Source organism: Electrophorus electricus, chromosome 3, assembly GCF_041902795.1.
Source record: "Electrophorus electricus isolate QZ-2024a chromosome 3, ASM4190279v1, whole genome shotgun sequence".
In the NCBI taxonomy this organism is placed as follows: domain Eukaryota; kingdom Metazoa; phylum Chordata; class Actinopteri; order Gymnotiformes; family Gymnotidae; genus Electrophorus; species Electrophorus electricus.
The window spans coordinates 33,973,852-33,994,490 of NC_137499.1; the positions used below are offsets into that span (position 1 = coordinate 33,973,852).

The 20,639-nt window shown below is 42.6% G+C and overlaps 1 protein-coding gene across 5 annotated transcripts in view; it reads left to right on the forward strand.

Annotated features, from left to right (window-relative positions):
- The first annotated feature begins 762 nt into the window (after positions 1-762).
- Positions 763-20,639, forward strand: part of kcnc3a (potassium voltage-gated channel, Shaw-related subfamily, member 3a) — a 63,391-nt gene continuing 43,514 nt past the window's right edge. For all 5 annotated transcript variants that reach the window (XR_004776799.2, XR_004776798.2, XM_081711238.1 and 2 more), the window contains exons 1-2: positions 763-1,568; positions 6,777-7,464. Coding sequence is in view for 3 of the 5 variants with exons in the window: in XM_081711238.1 (XP_081567364.1) it covers positions 1,243-1,568; positions 6,777-7,464 (1,014 nt within the window). In the remaining 2 variants the exon portion in view is untranslated. The remainder of the gene's footprint in view (positions 1,569-6,776; positions 7,465-20,639) is intronic.

Here is a 20,639-nt window from a genome sequence, read left to right on the forward strand (position 1 = left end):
CCAACAAGCCAAGGTGGTTCGGAATTCTGCAGTGACTACTTGGTGGGTCAAGTGATCAGTCGCGCACGCCAAACCTGGACAATAAAGGCAATAAATCCAACGTCGGCACATCACGATGATTTCATGCCATAAGAATGTCATGGTTGATTTGTATTCGAAACGAACTTCTCAATGCCTGAATTATTTGCAGTCAACCTCTACACTGTAGTTATTCCTGTATAGGCTACCTATTGCACCGACCATGTCTTCTCTTCTAACGCCGCACTAGGACAGACCCAGTTCCACATTACCTTGGTTAAAAAATCGGTCAGAGATCTTAATTCAGGCTGCCATGTTTTATAACTTCTTATTGTAATGAGGATAAAACCTGTCTGGAGCAATTTCTAAACCCATTATACTTAGAAAAAATAACATTGTTTTGGCAATTATTGTCTTTTTTAATTTCACTGTCGTTCAGAATCATAGTCCGTCTCTTAGTGGTCTAATAAGTTACTTGCACAATAAGAAAAATAGGCGGGATAGCTAGCTTTTGCGTTACATGATAATGCAGTACTCAGGTCCTGGTGCATAGATGGTTAAGTGACACAGGGTGGGGCCCGGGGGGGGGGGGGCACCGGCTGCCACCTTTCCATGTACAGAACGGGTGTGAGAGAGAGAGAGAGAGAGAGAGAGAGAGAGAGAGAGAGAGAGAGAGAGAGAGAGAGAGAGAGAGAGCAAGCGAGAGAGAGAGAGAGAGAGAGAGAGAGAGAGAGAGAGAGAGATCAGAGTGACCACTAGAATATGCTAAGGACTACCTTGCACGAAAATACAAATTTACTTAAAACGCATCGACAGCAAAAAAGGAGAGACGAACGGACGGTTCTGTTAGATGTCAAGGATTCGCCTACATCAATTCTACATACACTCTGTCGTATTTGCCTGGGTGTTTGATCCGTTTAGGCAGATTTTATTATTTTAACACTGACCGTCATTTGGGACCACGGAAACAGGTGAAGACTGAGAAGGAAGGAAGACTGAAAAGAAAGCGATACAGTAGTAGACGTGAGTGCGTGCTATAGAAAGGGAGGGAGAGGTGATTCCCTGCGGTTCCTTGTGCTTGGTCGGATTGGGCTGTACTGTTCAGGGAAGAAAACGTTGTTCTCACTCTCCTTTGAATTAATTGCAGGGAATCTTTAATAATTACAAAAGAAAATATACAGCTGAACGTAGTACTATTAAATATTTGACAAAGCTAATTTATTAATGAGAAAACCTGGAGTAGAGTTTTATAGCACACAGAAATGTGTCAAATTTCAGAAGCGCGGCGGCATTGGTAGGAACGGGCGCGGGAGGGTAGCGTACTCCAGCACAGAAAAGTCACGCCGTGAGCTGCAGCATTTAGTGAAAATATCTAACATCATCCAGGAAGCAGGGCTTCAGGTGGATGAGACGGACTTGACACCGGGAAGAGTGCCTTCAGTTAAAAAAATATCAAAAATCCCACGTTATAATTCCGTTCGTGTGTTAATGTGTGTGCGCTCATTGACACGCACACTGCGTACACACGAACCGAGCCAGACCCAAAGCGAGTAAGTACTTAATAGGTGTTTGTGATGTGAATGTGCGTGTTCGTGTCGTGATTTTGTTTACAAGTGGTTGGGGAAATATATACAATCAAAAGACTCAACAAGTATGTTCCTTCAGTGCACCCGTGCCAGGCTTCACTCTGCATATAATTTAGAAATAGAAACAAAAAGTAGTGTGACATAATACTGTAGATTTTCAAGCACAGCAGGCTATGTACCACTCAAGTCTGAATGTGCTCACACAGCAGAAGTACGATACGACAGTAGAGTTAGACCTGTACTGCTAACATGATTCGTTTAAAATTCCCTTCCAAACCTGTCCTCATAGCTGTCCTTCTGTTTGTTCATCCTGCACTGCACCCTACAAACTTCGACTCCCATTCCCTCCTGCTGCACCTGTGCTCTTCTTTTATATACTTCAGTATTTACCACCCACCGCAAATAAGGATTGTGTGTATTCCATTTGTCTTGCTTCTCAGTGATTTTTCATTTGACAGGGCATCGATGGTAGGGTTAGTTGCAATTTCATTGTTTTCTGAATGTTCAGAAAACAGAATGACTCCTGTGAGTTACTTCAGATTTCAGATTCTGTATAAACACATAGATGACAGATGAGTCAGAATTCCTTCTAATCTCTCAATTTCTGGTTCTCTCTTTCACTCTTTGTTGTTCACAGTGACTCTAACATCTCTCCTCCATGCTAGTCACCACTCTTTATTTCTCTATTCCCTTTTCTCTCGTTTGTCTGTCTTTTGTCCTGATCTGTCTACCCCTGTCAGTCTAAACAAATGAATAAAACACAGTGGTCTTTGAACATTGTCTCTTTTTTCCTGCATGAGCTCTTTGTCTCAGTGTATATGTATTCTCTTATGTTTCACTTTAGCAATATGGCTATAATCAGCTTGGTTCTCCTTTCTTACTAATTATCATTCTCATCATTCTCCTTTCTCTCTCTCTCTCTCTCTCTCTCTCTTATATAAACAGAAGATTCTATCCCCTCTTTCTGTTCTGTATTGTGACAAATTTCCTTGAGACCACCTCTTGATATGATGTGACCCAACTTCTAGCAGGTTGACCTTTCACCCCCAGGTAGCCCCCCCCACTGTCCCTTCCTTCTTTTCCTCCTCTGTTATGCCCCTCCCCTCACCACCAACACCACTTCCTCCCTATATTCTTCAGCTAAGAATAGTTTCCATCACATTCAGATGTGATTTGGCTTAACACAGTTATATCCCATCTCTCTACTTCTCTCTCCGGTTTCATTCCCTAAGTGCTTAATGGGAAACTATAAAGAGATTGTAATTAACCGGAGAGGGCACTTTTATTAATTAGGTTTTAACGAGAGATGAGGTTGAGGGAGCGAAGGGAGGTATCTTAAGAATGATCTTAGTTCTAGATACAGGGTTGTAGTCAAAAAGGTCTCATGCTGTTGTTGCGAGACAAGTCCTCGTTTCTATCTTTCTACTTCCCTACCATTTTACATCTCTCTCTCTCTCTCTCTCTCTCTCTCTCATATACACACAAACCCACACTTTTTGTTTCTGCTGTATAAGATATGTTTTTCTGATTGGACCGATCCTGTGGCTAACAGTCAGAGCCTTGATTTGCTTCAGATCAGAGGTGAAAATCCTGCTGATGGCCTTCAAGATGTGTCTTTATATATTGGTCTTAGTGGCATTTTTCTTGTTTCCTTGTTTTTCTAGATAGGTGTTTAATTCTAGCATCTTAGCCGACAGTATTGTGGTACATAGAATAGAGATGGGGCAAAAAGGAAGTTTGCAGCGGATACGTCAACCATCATCTCATTCAGACCTCATCATTTATATTAATGTTATGAAGTTCAGAAATGTGCATCTTACACACACATACCTAAAGCCTCATGAGGGCAGACGTTGATCTTAAAATCAACAGAAGGACCGGTAGTTATCGTAATCCCTCCATACTGAAGCGGAAAGAGCAGAAGGGGGGGGACTGCAGTATTTGGGGGTGTGTAGTTGCCTAATTAGGCCTCTAGGTGGCCCTTTAGCGCCACTAAGCGCAAACTGCAGTGGGGAACATGGTAGAAAATCAGGAAAACAAGCACTGCACCACGGCGTGGGGGTCGGGTTTTATATGGCAACGCTACTGCACATTGGCTCGTCAAAGAGCGTGAAGGCAGAAAGGCAAAGTGGGAAAACGCAGGCTGCCCTTGCGAACTCTCTTGAGAGCATCTTTTCTTCGTTCTTCCATCCTCTTTCATCCCTTGTTTTCTGCCTAGTAGTTACGTCCTCGTCCTCGTGTTCATCTACCTCCTTTCTGGCGTGTTCTTTCTCAGCTGGAGTGTTCCTGTCCTCTACAGGCACGTCCATCCTTTCCAACCCCACCCGCCTTTAAGATCAAGCACACTTGCACTTGGAGTACTCCCACGCGCGCGCGCACACACACACACACACACACACACACACACACACACACACACACACACACTTAACAGCGATTTCCTTTTTTAGTGGGTTGTTTTCGCTCAGTCAGCACACCTAATAATCTATCGCCACCCGCTCTTTCCGTCCTCTTTTGTACGAGGTTGGCCCTTTCTCCCTCCCTTGTTTACATGTTCTACCATAATTCTATCGTTTTTTATCTACTGCGCTCTCTCTCTCTCTCTCTCTCTCTCTCTCTCTGTATGTGTGTCTGTGTGTGTGTGTGTGTTCGCCATTGTTTAACATACTAGTCTACATTTTAATTCTCTACATTCCTATACTGCACTATTGAAGATGGTTTATTCTACTATCGGTTCTTGTGCTGCCGCTGTTTCATGTATCTTAAACTAAGCAAAACAAACAATAAACGTTTAATTAAATAAATGATGAATTCATAGAAAAAAACTGATTATTGCAAGCCAATATGTATCAACTGTATCTTGGCGCTAATCTAGCATGGCTAATAAAAACATTTCTGTTGTCTTCCTGTAGTGAAATTGTTTTCGTTTCGTTTTCCACTGGTACACTACAGGCTACATAGCCTAATCATACCTCTTATTCAGGCTGCACAAATCGTGCGCATTTAGACGTCCTAATCACGCTGCTGTCTACTGTTTAGACCAACTAGCGATATTCGGATAAACTGTTATGTGGCATACGTCTGCCCAGACACCTACAGTGCTTCATTTTCTGGAAGGAATTAAGTATTGTGGAAAGCATTGTAGGTGTCTTGAATATACTTCGATATTTAATCCTTCAACGTCAGTTGCTGCATATTTCGTTATCTTCATTTTCCCGCTAAATTTCTGTTTCTTCCTGTAACGTGCGAAAGGGAAATAATTTTCCGCTGGCATAACTAGGGGACTGCTGTAGACATAACTGGTGGGTTGTTTTTTAAATTAGACCAATATTTTTAATTAAAAAGTGACGATACTCCTAAGCCGTCTTTTTTGCTGACGTATTCCACATTCGCTCCACTGAAATGCTACTGTCTCCTACTTAACCTACATACAAAAAAACTTCATACCTTTCTTTATGCACATCATCTTCATACTAAGGTTTTCTTTCCAAGGTCCTGTGACAGTTTGTGGGTGCTTAATAAAGCAAGTGCTCTGGGCCCTAGTGGTAAAGAGAAAGAGAAACGAATGAATCGTGATGAGGGTTAAGAAAGGAGAAACCAAGCTAATGACAGTCGTATTGCTAAATATATATATATATATATATATATATATATATATATATATATATATATACATACATGGGAGACAAAGAGATTGCATAGAGAGAAAGAGACAACGCTCAAAGACCACTATGTTTTATTCACGTTTTTCGATTGACAGAGTCAGACAGATCAGTGTGGAAGACAGCTATAAACAGGTGGAGTGGTGATTAGCATGGAGGAGCAATCCTATGTTAGAAAGAGTCAATGTAAGTAACAAGGAGAGTGGGAAGGAGAGCAGGAGAGATTAGAGAGAATTCTGACTCTCCACTATAATCTGAGTGTTTTAGGTGGAATCTGAAAGTGGGAGTAAGGGATGTGAGGTAAGGATTATCTGAGAGAGTGCCGAGGTGGAAGCTTCCTGAAGCTCCTCAAACCTTCGGACAGAAGAACTATGGATGAGGAAAGAGAGTCATTCTTTGTTTTACTGCAGCAAGAAAAAAAAAATTCAGTTCTCCACTGCCTGTCCTCATCTCACCACATCACGCTGCGCTGAGTGGCTATGTGGCTGCTTGTGCTGTGTGATGGGGCATATTGTTATAGCAGTTAGGATTTACTAAGAATATAATTTTTCTTTTTTATGACCTCTTAAAGACATTCATACAGAAACTCTTTGATGTACCTTGGTCTGCAACTCTGTACCAGCATAACAGGGTTAACATCATACACAAAACTGTTCTGAATGGACTGCGTAACATTTCAGTGCTGCACTGAGAAAAGAGGAGAGAGGGAGAGTTAATGCTCTGCAGTCTTCTCTCACCGTTTTGTGAACCTCAGCAAATAATCGTTCTGCCTTTAGCTTTCTCCTCCTGTCTTCTCCCACAAACCCTCTCCCTTTCTCTCTCCCTCCCTCATTCCCTTTCTCTTGTGCTATCCCTCCTCCCTCCTCATTGTTGGTGCTGGGCCCATATGGTAATAGAGGACTAGGGCATGAAAGCTAAAGCAGTGGACCACAGCAGAGCCCCATAAGCCATTCCATTTGTTGTGTAATGTTCAACGTGTCTCAGACAAGCCTCGGCTACTGTACACAAGAGACTGCCCCGCTCCCAAGTGGCTGTCAATCTTTGTAGTATAAATGCATTAAAACTCTACTTTTCTATATTTCAAGATAACAGGTATTTTCACCTACCGGTCATCATCTTGCGAGGTACTTATATGGAATACACCTGTTTGGAAAACAATCATCAAACTTGCAAACTTGTTTCAGCGCTAGCATCCTCAAACGCTCTGCCCTCACTGTGATCTGTTTGCTACTCTACCACATCATCTGCATGTGAAGCACCTGTAGTTCCTCGTTGTTGCATAGTCCCTTGAAAATTCTCCCTCCGTACAACCAGAATATCCGGTTAGTATGAGGATGCTGTTAGTGAGACAGTTTCCATGCTGCAGACTGATTACACCAGCATCATCGCTAGATGGGATATAGACAAGTAGCTTTAACTTGCTATGTTGAAGGGTAGTTCTAAGCATCCCTTTTAACAAATCTCTCCTCTTCTCTCATCCCACCCCCCTTCTCTCCCGCTCTCTTTGCAGGCTCCTCCTCCCCCCTCCCCTTTCCATCCTATCTCTCTATACCTCCCCCTCCCCCCGATCCTCTATGCTCAGTTCCGTGTGTGTCTCCTCTTTCAAAGGGCGCAAGGGTGGGAACAAGTCGTCCAACAAAGCATGTTACAGTGCCGACATGACTTGTCCATCAGACAGCGAGAAAATAGTGATCAACTGCGGGGGGATTCGACATGAAACGTACCGCAGCACACTCAAGACCCTGCCTGGGACACGTCTGTCCTGGCTCACTGAACCAGACGCCTTCAGTAACTTTGATTATGACCCCAAATCAGACGAATTCTTCTTTGATCGCCACCCCAACACATTTGCTTTTATTCTGAACTATTATCGCACGGGGAAGCTGCACTGTCCCGGTGACGTTTGCGGTCCACTCTTCGAAGAGGAGCTCGCTTTCTGGGGCATTGATGAGACGGATGTGGAGGCATGCTGTTGGATGAACTACCGACAGCACCGGGATGCCGAGGAAGCGCTGGACAGCTTCGAGACCCCCGAACCGGATCCACCAGAGGAAGACCCAGCACTGACGGGTGGTGCTGATGGGGACTTGAAGCGACTGTGCCTGCAAGAAGATGGGCGTAAGCCCAGCTGTTGGAGTGTTTGGCAACCCCGCATCTGGGCACTCTTTGAGGATCCGTACTCCTCCAAGTATGCCAGGGTGAGTGCACCAGCATGTCTCAGGGATTCAAAAAACATTCTAAACATTCACCACTCAGTTGATGACAACTGTAGGCAAGGAGCTACAAGTTTACTCATCCCAGATTTAATGTCATGGTCCATATGTGAGAAGTCAGATTTTATCATGATAGGTTATTAATTTTATAGACTTCAGGAGCCTAATACTTCTTGGCTTCTCGCTCTGTCCAACACTTTGTTCAATACTCTGTCCTCTCATCACTCCAGGTGATCTCCCCCTTTTTACGCGTTATTTGCCCGTTAATGTTTCATGCCTGCAGCATTCACACCACCCCCACTGGCACTTTCCCACGCTTCATTAAATCATCTTTTTTTTTTTGCAGAGAGAACTGGAGCACTCTTGCTCACTCGCTCAACTCTGCCGTTTTCACCACTTGCATCATTCGATCTTGATTAGCGCATGATCTGGCCTCTTGTGCTTTCTCTTGTACTATTGTTCTCTTATCTCTCTCTCTCTTTCACTCTCTCTATCTCTCTTTCTCTCTCTCTCTCTCTCTCTCTACCGTGCCGCCCCCCCGAACCAGGTTTCCACAGCTTTCTGATTTATGGACTCATCCTGAATGGTTTTCAGTTTTGAATATTTGAAATAAGTCTCTAGAAGATGTGAATTTTCACCTGACTCAGGTCTACAAGACTTCATTCGATTTTGGCACCTTATTAAATGAACTAATAACCTGTTGTGAATAGACTTTAGGTATTTGTTGTACCCTCACATTTATGCATAAACATATTAGTTCATGAACTATTTCCGAATGTTTGGTAGTTAGTAAAACATAACCCAGTTGTGCAAGTGAAATCCTGACAGAGAAAGCATTTGTAAATGTTTTACTTAAAAAACTGACCAGGAAAAAACACTCTAACAATTATACTTGTGTTATAGTTAATGAACATACATGCACCAATTATTAAAGGAGGCAGAAGCGGGTGGTCTTGACAACAGCAGGTGGTCATACAAATCCTAAACACAGCAGGGTGCTCATCAGTGCAAGAACAGTGCATTTGTGTCTGCTTACTCAACACGTACTTGCGAAGCACCTCATAGACCTGGATTGTAACTCATTCACATTTAGAGTTAAAATAAAATTGTCTACAAGAAGGCACTGAAACAGCTTTGGTGCTTCACATCAATCGCACTATGTGTCCTTGTTACCCTCACTGATCACTGTATTAAATTACATCTGTGTGAAAATGCATTGGAGTGCTTTGCCAAACTTTCAGCTGTGTCGTCTAATGACCAGAGTCTAAAAGCCACAGGAGTCATCTACCAGACTTCTTACACAAGACATAGAGGCTGTGTAGATGCAGGCTGGGCAAGCTGGTGCTCACTGCAGCTTGAACTACTGGTGCTCCTGGGCAGGGAGTGAGTAAGATCTTCACTCCTCTCCTGCTTCTTCAGGCATGGGATGTAAGTACTCCACTGAGATGAGCTCTTTGACAGGGTGGAACACTTGATCACCAAACTGGAGCAACGTGGAGTCAGAATGTGCTTTAAAAAAAGGGTGCCAAAGATCATTTGGAGCGCCCTCTGTCTGTCTCTCTCTCTCTCTCTCTTTCACACGCAGGCTAAGAGTTAGGACATGCATGACTTTGATCTGTACGAGGCTATGCGTGTCATCCCAGTAAAGCTGGGAGTGCAAGGTCTCTCCAGGGCTCAGCATACTCTGGTGTACAGCTGGAGTGGCTGTGGTGGGGGCCATCCTGGGTCTCTCATGCTTACTCAGCACCAGCGCTAGTATCTCCTTCTTAGCTCGGCTCACCAGGAGGGCCCTTACTGGCCAGGAGAAAGGCACTCCGCTTGGTTTCTTGCACACTCAAGTGCACACTCATTTCAGCTGCAGATCAGTTTTAGATGTGTTTTTAAATATTAAATCACGTGTGTTTTAAATCTTCTGATAACAACTTTTCAGTTGTAGCATATAGTTAGTGGTTCTATTAGTTGTCTCTTCCGAGCTCCTTCCCTCTTTTTTCTTGTTCTGTCTCTATTTTTCTCTCCCTCCCTTTCTATTTTCTTTCTTACTCTTTGTATATTTTATATTTCGTTTCTATTTATAGCCACTGAAAGAAATAAAACCTTCCTGTGAGTTTGGTTCTTGTGGATTAAGTTGTGGGTTTTTTTTGTTTGTTTGTTTGTTTGTTTTGCAGACTAGTGTGGATGAAAACAGCATATTGATCAGTTTACAGACTATGTTTATCTGGAGGATCTGAACATTGCTTTTCACTGAGTTACTCATAAAGTCCAAAATGACCATTGGAAAAATCACTTTTGTCTCACTCATTCTTATTTTTTTCTAATCGTTCAGTCCATGTGCGTTAAGGTTTAAAGCGACCGTCCAGCCGCTAGTGGGACGGCTCGGACACAGCAGAATTATATTTTATCCGTCACCTTTCTCTTGATCCTTTGCTATGTGAGCAGTTTTCGCTGTGGTTATTTTTCAAGCTGCATTCAAAAGTATTCGGAACCTGTAGCACTGTAGGACTATCTCACTCAGGGCGGCACGTGTACTAGTTTATTAGCGGGCTACGGTATGAGGGCAGAGCATCATGTTGCGATACTAATGATCGCTTGCATCCTCAAGCCCCCGCTTCTCGCCCTCTTTCCCTTTCTCTCTCTCTCCCCCTGTGCTATAGCGTAACACTGCGGCGTCTCGTACTAGCTGACTGGCGCTGATTTCTGCTGCAGCGCGCACGAGCCGTGTAACAGTTCAATGGGGGGGGGGGGGGGGGGGTTGGATGGGGACCTAAAAAGAGGTTGTGAGTTTGAGTTTGAGAGGAAGGAACTATATGTAAGTTTATAAGTCTGTTAGTCATTTATATGTTTTGTTTCAACGCGTGCGCGCTGCATTCTGTAAGTGCCGGCCCTTGGTAGTTGTCTGTTTCACCGCAGCACCGTAGCCACCTGCTCACGTGCTAGTTTTCACTGAGCGACGTTTCGTATTATCTTTATAATTCCCCCCACCATGCATCAGTTGCGAGTTCCTCTCCACCCCGAATCCCCACACTGCGACTGTGCCGGCGGTCGGAAGCCTCTTTGCTCCTTTGCTTCCTTGACCTCACGGCCACTCTGAGACGCAGTGCATTTCATTAAGAGCTGCTTGCTCGTAGCTGCCCATAAATCAAATGGATGCTACTCTCCAGGGCCCCTCTCACCGACAATGGGACGAAGGATGGGGATTCATTACTAATACCAGCAAAAAAGCACTTATCTACGTGCACGCTGTTTTTTGCTTGGTTTTTTTTTTAAGTTTTTTTTTTTTTTTTTTACTTAGGATTTTCGCCGGTTGATATGCTCGAGCTGTGGTCTTACGCGGAAATGTAAAGATTGGTATAAAATGTTTCATATTGTTCAGGTGGTCCAGGTAGTATCTAACCAAGAATCTTATGGTTTGGTCGCTTATTTGTCAAATCTATCCTGAATTTAAGACATTCATTTTTCGTTTGTTATTTTTACGTTATACACATATAACCCTTATTACAGCTCACCATCACGTTAGTGCCGGTGGACAATCAGCAACCCGTGGCGGTACAGCCGTTCGCGTACAAAAACCCATTCCCCAAGGATGAACAAACACTGAATGAACTTCAGAAACGCACTCGCAGAGTTCCTTGGCAACAGCCTGAAGTTCAAATAAATCGCTATACATCATTATCAAATTCTTCTTAGAGGCAAAAAGACCATGTGAGACCTAATTCATGTCAGACCTTAATGTTCACCAAATCACTAATTTATGCGCCTGTGAAATTTGTATTTAAAGCGGTAAATCTTTTTGCGTCAGAAATCATCGTCTGTTGACAGTTTCCAAGAAATACCTTGTAGCGTGGTTACAATGGGAGGGAGTTCCCTTGGAGGAATAACGCTGGAGGGGGTTAACCAAAACTGCTGCGCTGTAAAGTACCTCATTCGTTCTGTCCGTGGAAATCCCTTTGCTACAGACTGCGTATGACGAAACTGGACTACGAGGGCGTAGCTGTCCAGTGCTGAAAACAACGTTTCTTGGAATGTGTTAAGTTTGAGCGAAATTATTGGAAGAATGGTTTCAAATAATCAGTTGTTAATGCTTACAGCAGTTTACAGCGTACACCATTGCTTAAATGCAAGCCCGTCTAATTCTCAACCCAAACTGAATGTTCTCAACGATGATCTTTTTTCCCAGTAGTGTTTTTTATAGAGGTTTATTACACTGTTCACTGAGACTGAAAACGTGGAGTGCGCTTACATGCCTGATTCTGTTCTTTTGCCGAGTTTGTGTTGCCTGCGTTAAAAACAGCTTATTCCCTCTGTTTGGGGCTGTCTTCCCTGCAGGTGTTTGTAAACATTTAGTACCAGTGAATGGTGAACATTGGCGCCCAAAATAACCTTGCGCGTCAGAGCTCTGGGGTCTTTGCACATGAAAAGTGTGTCGCGCCTCTGTTGGGCACAGAAGGGTATCACTTCTCACTTCTTTGGCGAGATTTGGTTTATTCCGTACCAACCTGCGTTGGAAGGGCTTCCTAGGGGACAAGCTGAGAAAAGGCAACCATCAATTTGCAACGCGTAATATACGTTTTCTTAGATTGTGTATGCAAGGAAAACCACATTTCTGTAATTCTAGAATTTCATAAAATAATTTTCATTTCTGGCATGCATATAATAAAATGATAGTGTCATTTCTACATCAGTGGTTTTATGTTCCCTTCAACGACATAATCGTAGATACATATTTAATTACGTTTCGTTGTGCATTTGCGACAAGATGTATTTTCGAATGAGACCTATTTATGGGACAGTGCACGCACCTCTGTACTTCCCCCTCCTCTAACACCATCTACCAAGCTCTAAATATAGTACGAAAATGAGCCAGGGGACATGGGGCGAGAAGGCTCCTTTCTTACCGGCATCACTACTCCCTCCTCGTTTAGGGAACGCGGCTTATTCAGCTCGCGGATGCAGCATTATTTGATATGCTCCGTTTCCGATATCACAGATTCGCTTCTTGAACTGATAGTTGTGCACTGACGCTGTAGCAAGCATCTTCGAGGTGTGCGGCACCTCTTGCGCTTCCCGCCTTTCTCTGTGGCGTACTGCGGCAGCAGTGACAGTGCTTATCGGGCCAGACACAAGGCCAATACGCCGGCGAGAAAAGAACAGCATCGGCTGCGCTTGAATCGACAGTCGCAGTGTACGCTTCAGCTGCTGGCTTCCCTCCAGCGTACCGGTGAAAGAGTTCGTTAGACCTGCAGCCCTCTCTTGCAAACCCGACGACAATTCATCGGGGCATACCTGGTGTCTAGTCAGCGGTCATAAAGCCCTCGCGCAGTCTCAAGATCCCGCTTCATTTTAACCGTGACTATTACAGGCTGTAATCAGTGTGAAATTGCCTGCGCTGTATTTCTTATTAGGCAAACCGTTGTCAAAACGCACCTATCAAAAGCATGTTCCTAAACCGAACCTTCCCTATTAATTGCATACGAACACCACGCGACGCACTATGTTACTCCTGTCTTGCTCTCCGATACACGACCCCGTTTTCCTAGGGGTTACATACTCATATAATGAAACAGTTTTCCTTCGAGTATACACCGCTCGGACCGCCGGCTAAAATCGGGAAAATAGGACGAGTCGTTCACAATCCACATTTTAGGAAAGAAATGTCCATATTAATTTTTATCATAAGAGAAATACAAACATTTCACAACAGGTAACTGTGTGATGCCGGATAGAACCATAGCCGCAACCTTTCTCCCATAAGATTTGTACTACTGCTAAAATGATCATGAAAATGACAGTCCTCTCTCGCGACTATAACCGCACGAGAGACACTGGTATTGACAGCGAAAAATTGCAGGTATAGTAACCACGTTAGATTGCGAATAAGAATATGATCAATTACAACGGTTAGCCAGTAATTTTCCCAGGCAGACCACACCTTCAGTTCATCGACTGTGGTTTGAGAACCACGTTAGATTGCGAATAAGAATATGATCAATTACAACGGTTAGCCAGTAATTTTCCCAGGCAGACCACACCTTCAGTTCATCGACTGTGGTTTGAGAAGCAAATATAATACCGGACAGGAGGGAAAAAACACCTCGAACTTGAGCTGCGTTTCTGAGCAGCTAGTGCTTCCCTCTGCATAGCCGGACATCCCTTGCTGAAGATAGAGAGCAGAATGTAGGAGTCAGAGGAAAGGTAATGTGAATGCGTCACAGTGAACATTACGGGCTAGGAGGTATTATACAGTATGAGCTAGGGTATGCGCACAAGCTCTTTCTGTCTTCCTCTCTGATTCTTTTTTTCTCAGGTGCTCTCCCAGTAGACTTCTTCAAAAGAGTACTATGAACTGATCAGAAAGAGGAGTGTGAGAGTGAAAGAGATAGAGATGGGAGGGAAACTTGTGGAAGTAACACCATAGACCTCAATGCTCAGAATGTTCTTCCTAAAGCAGATCAGTAGCATTTCAGCATCCCTGCACCGACCCACCCCTATACTGTAATTTAGGCCATTAATCTTAGCTTCAAAGATTATATATTGCTTGTGTGTATGTGTGCTGGAGAAGAGAAGGAGGAGGAGAGTAAGCAACTCATGAAACGACACTGCAGCATGCTGGACAGAGGGGGGGGGAATGAAAGAGGAAAAGGAAAAGACAGTGAGATAGAAAACCCACTGCAGAAGCAATGGAGAAGTGAAGAAGAATGAAGATAAGGAGGTGGAGGAGCAGAGGTGGAGTGAGCATGGATGGAGGCAGTAATAGAAACATGGAGAAGGAAAAGTGGCTCACCTGAGATTGGAATAAAGAAGTGAAGATGGCCAACACCAGTCAGTTTAACAGCCTGAATCAACTGCCAGACAGCCTGCCTGGGAACTCCTGCAGTAGGGATTTCTGAGCAGGCCATGTTGGAAGAAAAACAGCAGACAGTGCCCAGTGCAGGAAAAAGTGATGGTTAGCCCTGGTGTATCAACCATGATTCCAGTTTTTCCCAACAGAAGATCTGCTTTCCTGAGTTGTGTGTTGGTTTATTCTTATTACCCTCAAGCATAAACATAATTTAGTCAAATAATGCAGTTGTGCATGTTAATGTGTGTGTGTGTGTGTGTGTGTGTGTGTGTGTGTGTGTGTGTGTGCTCGTTTGGGTGTATAGCCAGGTGTTCTGCTTCTTGTGTGTTCTGTGTCTTGTGAATCTTACTTGTTCTGTGTTAACACTGCAGATGTATTAGCCCATCATTCCTTATTTTTGATGCACTGCAGTAAAGTCCAAGCATCCCGAACAAGGAAACTAAAGTGTTATTAGACAGCATCCATTATCATGTATATTACACTATGTATGTCTACAATGCATACTCTCAGTGTTAATGATGTAGGTTTGGAGCTTGTCCTGTATGGGCATGGCTAGGCATGTATGGGTGGAACTTGTCCTGTAGGGACCTTGAAGTTGGTTTGGCACTTTCTGAAGTGGGGAGCTGGTATGGGCGAGACAGACTGATTTAACTGCCTTTAAGCTCCAGTAAATGGAAGCTTTCATTATCAGGCTAGGTAGGTACATTTCTACACCTGAAAACAAGTGTAACAGAGTGACTACACAATCATGAAATCAAGTAAAGTCATAGTGGATTGTGGTGTTTTGGGTCTTGCCACTTCATTGGAATATTTGTTTTACATTTATAACATCAGAATTTCTGAGCTGCCATGGCCTGTCATCGAGATGAGCACAAGGCTGTATGAGGGGTAGCCAGTCACTGCCTTACTGCCACTAATAGATTTCAGATGCCACCAGCATCCCTGCACCAGTTCACTGTACTGGGCTTTTATTTTCACTTACCAATCTTTTTTCCCTACTGTATTAAAGAAATAAAGGCATGGGTTAGATGCAATATTTTATCATTAATATGAATTTAGTGATTGTTAGGTGACCATAAATCATTTCAACAAGTAAATGAATATCTTTAACTAGTGCTTTAACTAGTCTCGGATGCTTTTCCCAGTGCTGCCCCACCAACAAAATCATCAGTGTGTGAAAAAGTGCCATTACACAGACCAAACAGGAAATAGTGATCACACTCACTCAAACCTTCACTTGCAGAAAGCTGGCATTCCAAACTACAGTGACGCAGGAGTACAAATCTCACTGCCTTCATAGAACAGGAACGATATTATGATAGTTGTATTTGTTATTATAATCTTTTTTTCTTTTCGTTTTTGGCTTGGATGGTGTCAGTATGCAGATCTCTGTGTTTTGTTGGCTAGAGGACCTGATCTTGCTGCTCACTGCTGAGGAGAAGAGGCCTTCTATTCCACTCTGCCCTTCACGTATACTGAAGCAGTAATTTAAAGCAGGCGCACACAGACATGAGCTAGATAGATGGAGAATCATAGTGACAGTGGGCGGCTTCAGAGCTCCCTCGTCTTCCATAACAGGCTGGAATCCCTCAGCAATGGTGTGGTTTTATCAGTGAGAGAGAATACTCCATTTATAACCATTAAACTCACTGGGCAAAAGCATTTCTCTCTTTCTTGCTCACACATTTTATCTATTTATCTATCTATCTATCTATCTATCTATCTATCTATCTATCTATCTATCTATCTATCTATCTATCTATCTATCTATCTATCTATCTATCTATCTATCTATCTATCTATCTATCTATCTATCTATCTATCTATCTATTAATTCTCTGAAACATGGAGTGCAAACACACGTGCATACCCACACACACACACACACACACACACACACACACACACACACACATACACTCTCCCTGTTTTTACCTACTCTTACCCATACATAATGTGGCTTTCAGGTACTTAACAGTGTGATATTTGTGTGTTTGTGCTCATGTGTGCTTGTGTGTGTGAATATCTTTAAGAGCTGCCGTGTCTGCTTGTTTCTCAATGCACTGATTTGAAAGGGGTCCATCCACTCTGACCGTAATTAATCTTTTAAAGTGCTGAGCTGGGAGAGAGAGCTCTGACACTGCTACATCTCACTACTCCTTCTGTGTGTGTGTGTGTGTTTGTGTGTGTGTGTGTGTGTGTGTACTCTTCCGTGTGTGAGGAAGTTCGGGTATACCTTAAACATCAACTGAATTTTGTAATTAACTGTTGAGTCGAATCAGATGCATTTGAGTGGGGAAATCACCAAGCTGTACTGCAGTCCAGGCAGTCAGGACCGGAGCTGGCTCTCAGGTGTTCTGATCCTCTTAGCTTCTGCAGTGTGTCCCGTCTTCATATGCAGTGTGTCTGCGCAGCTGAGCATGTGGAAATGTTGATGTGCATTTCAAGTCTTGCTCTGGTGTGTGTGACTTTGCACCATAGCTCTTATCTGGTATCATTTATGAATGGGGTTTTCACTTGGAGTAAAGTCTCAAATGAAGCTACTTTATAATTCCAGCCTATAACTCAAAGAGTAGGAGTGCACTGCCAAGCACTGAGAGAGAGAGAGAGAGAGAGAGAGAGAGAGAGAGAGAGAGAGAGAGAGAGAGAGAGAAAGAAAGAGAGAGAGAGAGAAAGATGGAGAGAGTGTGAGAGAGAGCTGGACATTGAGAAAGAGTGAGAGACCAAGAGCAAGAAAGAGAGAGGTCAGTAGATGCAGCGAGCAGGCTGAGAAATGGGAAAAGATGAGGGTGAACTGATAGTGAGAGCAGAGTGAAGGAGCTCAGAGGAGAAAGCGGTGCAGAGGAGATATTTGCAAGGACAAAGGCATACACTACACTGCAGTCATCAGTTTCAAGCGCTACGCAGAAAGAAATGCAAAGCTATGTGTTTCCTTGTGTGTGCATTTCTACATACCGAAGAAGGAGAGTGAGAGAAAGTATGAATCAGATCAGCTCTGTCAGTGTGTGAATGAGAGGGAGACAGAGAATGCCCGTGGGTGTGAGGGCGGGAACACTGTAAGTACTCTACACCAGTCATTATGAACCAGGATGTACAGAACACATGTACAGTTTCACATGGTGCTATGCAATCTGGCTAATGGAAAATAATATTTTAATACATTTTACAATGTATAATCCTGACCAAAATAGATACAGGGAAATAACAACATTGTTTTATACACATTGTTTTATACATTTTTTTAAAATAAAATTTTGAAATGAATGCAGTGTTGTGCAGACCCATATCCTGTGCTTATTAATGTTTCTGTGTTAACTGTTGTATTATACACTGCAGATGTATTACCTCACCATTCCTTATTTTTGATGCAACGCAGTAAAGTCCAAGCATCCCGAACAAGGAAACTAAAGTGTTATTAGACAGCATCCATTATCATGTATATTACACTATGTATGTTTACAATGCATACTCTCAGTGTTAATGATGTAGGTTTGGAGCTTGTCCTGTATGGGCATGGCTAGGCGTGTATGGGTGGAACTTGTCCTGTAGGCACCTTGAAGCTGGTTTGGAACTTTCTGAAGTGGGGAGCTGGTATGGGCGAGACAGACTGATTTAACTGCGTTTAAGCTCCAGTAAATGGAAGCTTTAATTATCAGGCTAGGTAGGTACATTTCTACACCTGAAAACAAGTATAACAGAGTGACTACACAATCATGAAACCAAGTAAAGTCATAGTGGATTGTGGTGTTTTGGGTCTTGCCACTTCATTGGAATATTTGTTTTACATTTATAACATCAGAATTTCTGAGCTGCCATGGCCTGCCATCGAGATGAGCACAAGGCTGTATGAGGGGTAGCCAGTCACTGCCTTACTGCCACTAATAGATTTTAGATGCCACCAGCATCCCTGCACCAGTTCACTGTACTGGGCTTTTATTTTCACTTACCAATCTTTTTTCCCTACTGTATTAAAGAAATAAAGGCATGGGTTAGATGCAATATTTTATCATTAATATGAATTTAGTGTTTGTTAGGTGACCATAAATCATTTCAACAAGTAAATGAATGTCGTTAACTAGCATTTGTCATTGTACCTCATCAACTTGATTTTTAATCACATCTCAGATGTTTTTCCTAGTGCTGCCCCACCACCAAATTCATCAGTCTTTGAAAGTGTCATTACACAGGCCAAACAGGAAAGAAAAATCACACTCACTCAAACCTTCTTTTTTGGTTGATTCCACCTTGGATGGTGTCAGCATGCAGATCTCTGTGTTTTGTTGGCTAGAGGACCTGATCTTGCTGCTCACTGCTGAGGAGAAGAGGCCTTCTATTCCACTCTGCCCTTCACGTATACTGAAGCAGTAATTTAAAGCAGGCGCACACAGACATGAGCTAGATAGATGGAGAATCATAGTGACAGTGGGCGGCTTCAGAGCTCCCTCGTCTTCCATAACAGGCTGGAATCCCTCAGCAATGATGTGGTTTTATCAGTGAGAGAGAATACTCCATTTATAACCATTAAACTCACTGGGCAAAAGCATTTCTTTCTTTCTCTCTTTCTTTTTCTCTTTTCCTGTCTATCTATTTATTATGCAGTTCCCTGTAACATAGAATGTACACACGTTTTACCTGTTCATGTCCATACATAATGTGACTTTGAGATACATCAAAGTTTTTTATGATTCCCTAAGATTGATTTTGAAAACAGGGCTAATTTTGTCAAAACATTAACACACAATTCATACAAACAAGAGCACCTCAGCTCTTTGGCAAAATGAAACACATCATTCAAAACTACACAATACATTTTGTCACCGTATAGCACACACAGGGTTGATATGATCTGATTCTGTTTGAACCAGTTACACACTGCTGTGCTCTAAAGCAGTTAAGAATTCTGCTTTTCTAATGACAAAGTCTGGGTTTGTTTTTTAATGGATATTGTGTATGAATATATTAAAGAAGTATATGAATATATTAAAGAAACAACACAGAAGACCAGTATTGCACATTCATACATTTATATTTTGTAAAATGAGTCAAAAAATTCAAGCATTTCCAAGGGTTGAATTTTGCACTGAATCAGAACATATTCTAAATACAATGTAGTACATAAACACAACAAAAACATTTGTAACAAAAGCATGAGTTGTAACAACTTCATCTCTGCCTAGCTGGATCATAGCACTTTGTCCACATGACAGGCTATGTCCTCTCTTATAAGGGAAGAATCTCACTGAATGACAAACCAATCCTTGCACAGGTCCTGCATCAGTCTGGTGGCAGGCCTCTTCCACAATTTGAATGAGGGGTGTTCTGACATATGGCTGGAGATCTTAAACTTTCCACCACCATGCCAAAAATAACTCCTCACTAGGATATGGTGGGAGGTATTAGAATGAAAATTGTGGATGCTGGTGAAACTAGTTTTGGACCACAGCAGATCTGTGTCAAGATACATTCTAACAGATGACAATGTATCTCATCTGCTCTGTAACCCTTTGGTCTTTTGCTGTGGTGGTGCATAGTCTGTCTAAAAATGTGAGCATGTGGGCCATGTTGTATGGACCCAAGTTGGCATGGTGATGAAAAACCCCGTTCTGCATGATGTTACCACCACAGAGACAAAATAGCCCTGTACATGTTAATGTTTCTCCTTCCTTTTTTTCAGGTTAAAGCCAGTCTGATCTAAGTAGAAAAAATAATGTGGGACTGTATCATTATCCCTTTACAAAACTCTGAAATAATGAAGCATTGGGTAGTTCAGTATAGGCCTACTCTAAAGTTATAAAATTTTACATCTAAATTTACAGGTTCTGTGTGCAGTGTACTGAAGTGTACATTACTTATCTTCACATGTTCATATTGCACATCTTTTACTCTATCAGAATTTCAACACTGACATACTGATTGAAAATAATGAAAAGTGTGTGAAATCTGTTTGTTTGAAATACTCTAACCCATATCATATTATTGGCCAAAAGCATGTTTACGATAGCGCCTTTGAGAATATGGCGCAGCCTTTTCTTTGACATTCTCAACCCTCAATCCTGTGGAGGCTAATCAAAATATATGAAAAATGTCACAAGACAGCATACAAGGTATTCTTTCAAACATGGAATTCATTGACTGGGTAACTAAAAGGTACTGCTGTAGTGCATACAGTAAGCTACATTGTACTGGGTTTACTGTGGACAATAGAACAAGAATGTTGCCTTTCACCTGGGCTCTTCTCAAAATGTCAGATTTGCTCTTTCAACAATATATTTTGGCTGAACTCTATCCAGCTTCTCTCCATGGCAACTCATGGTTTACAACAAAG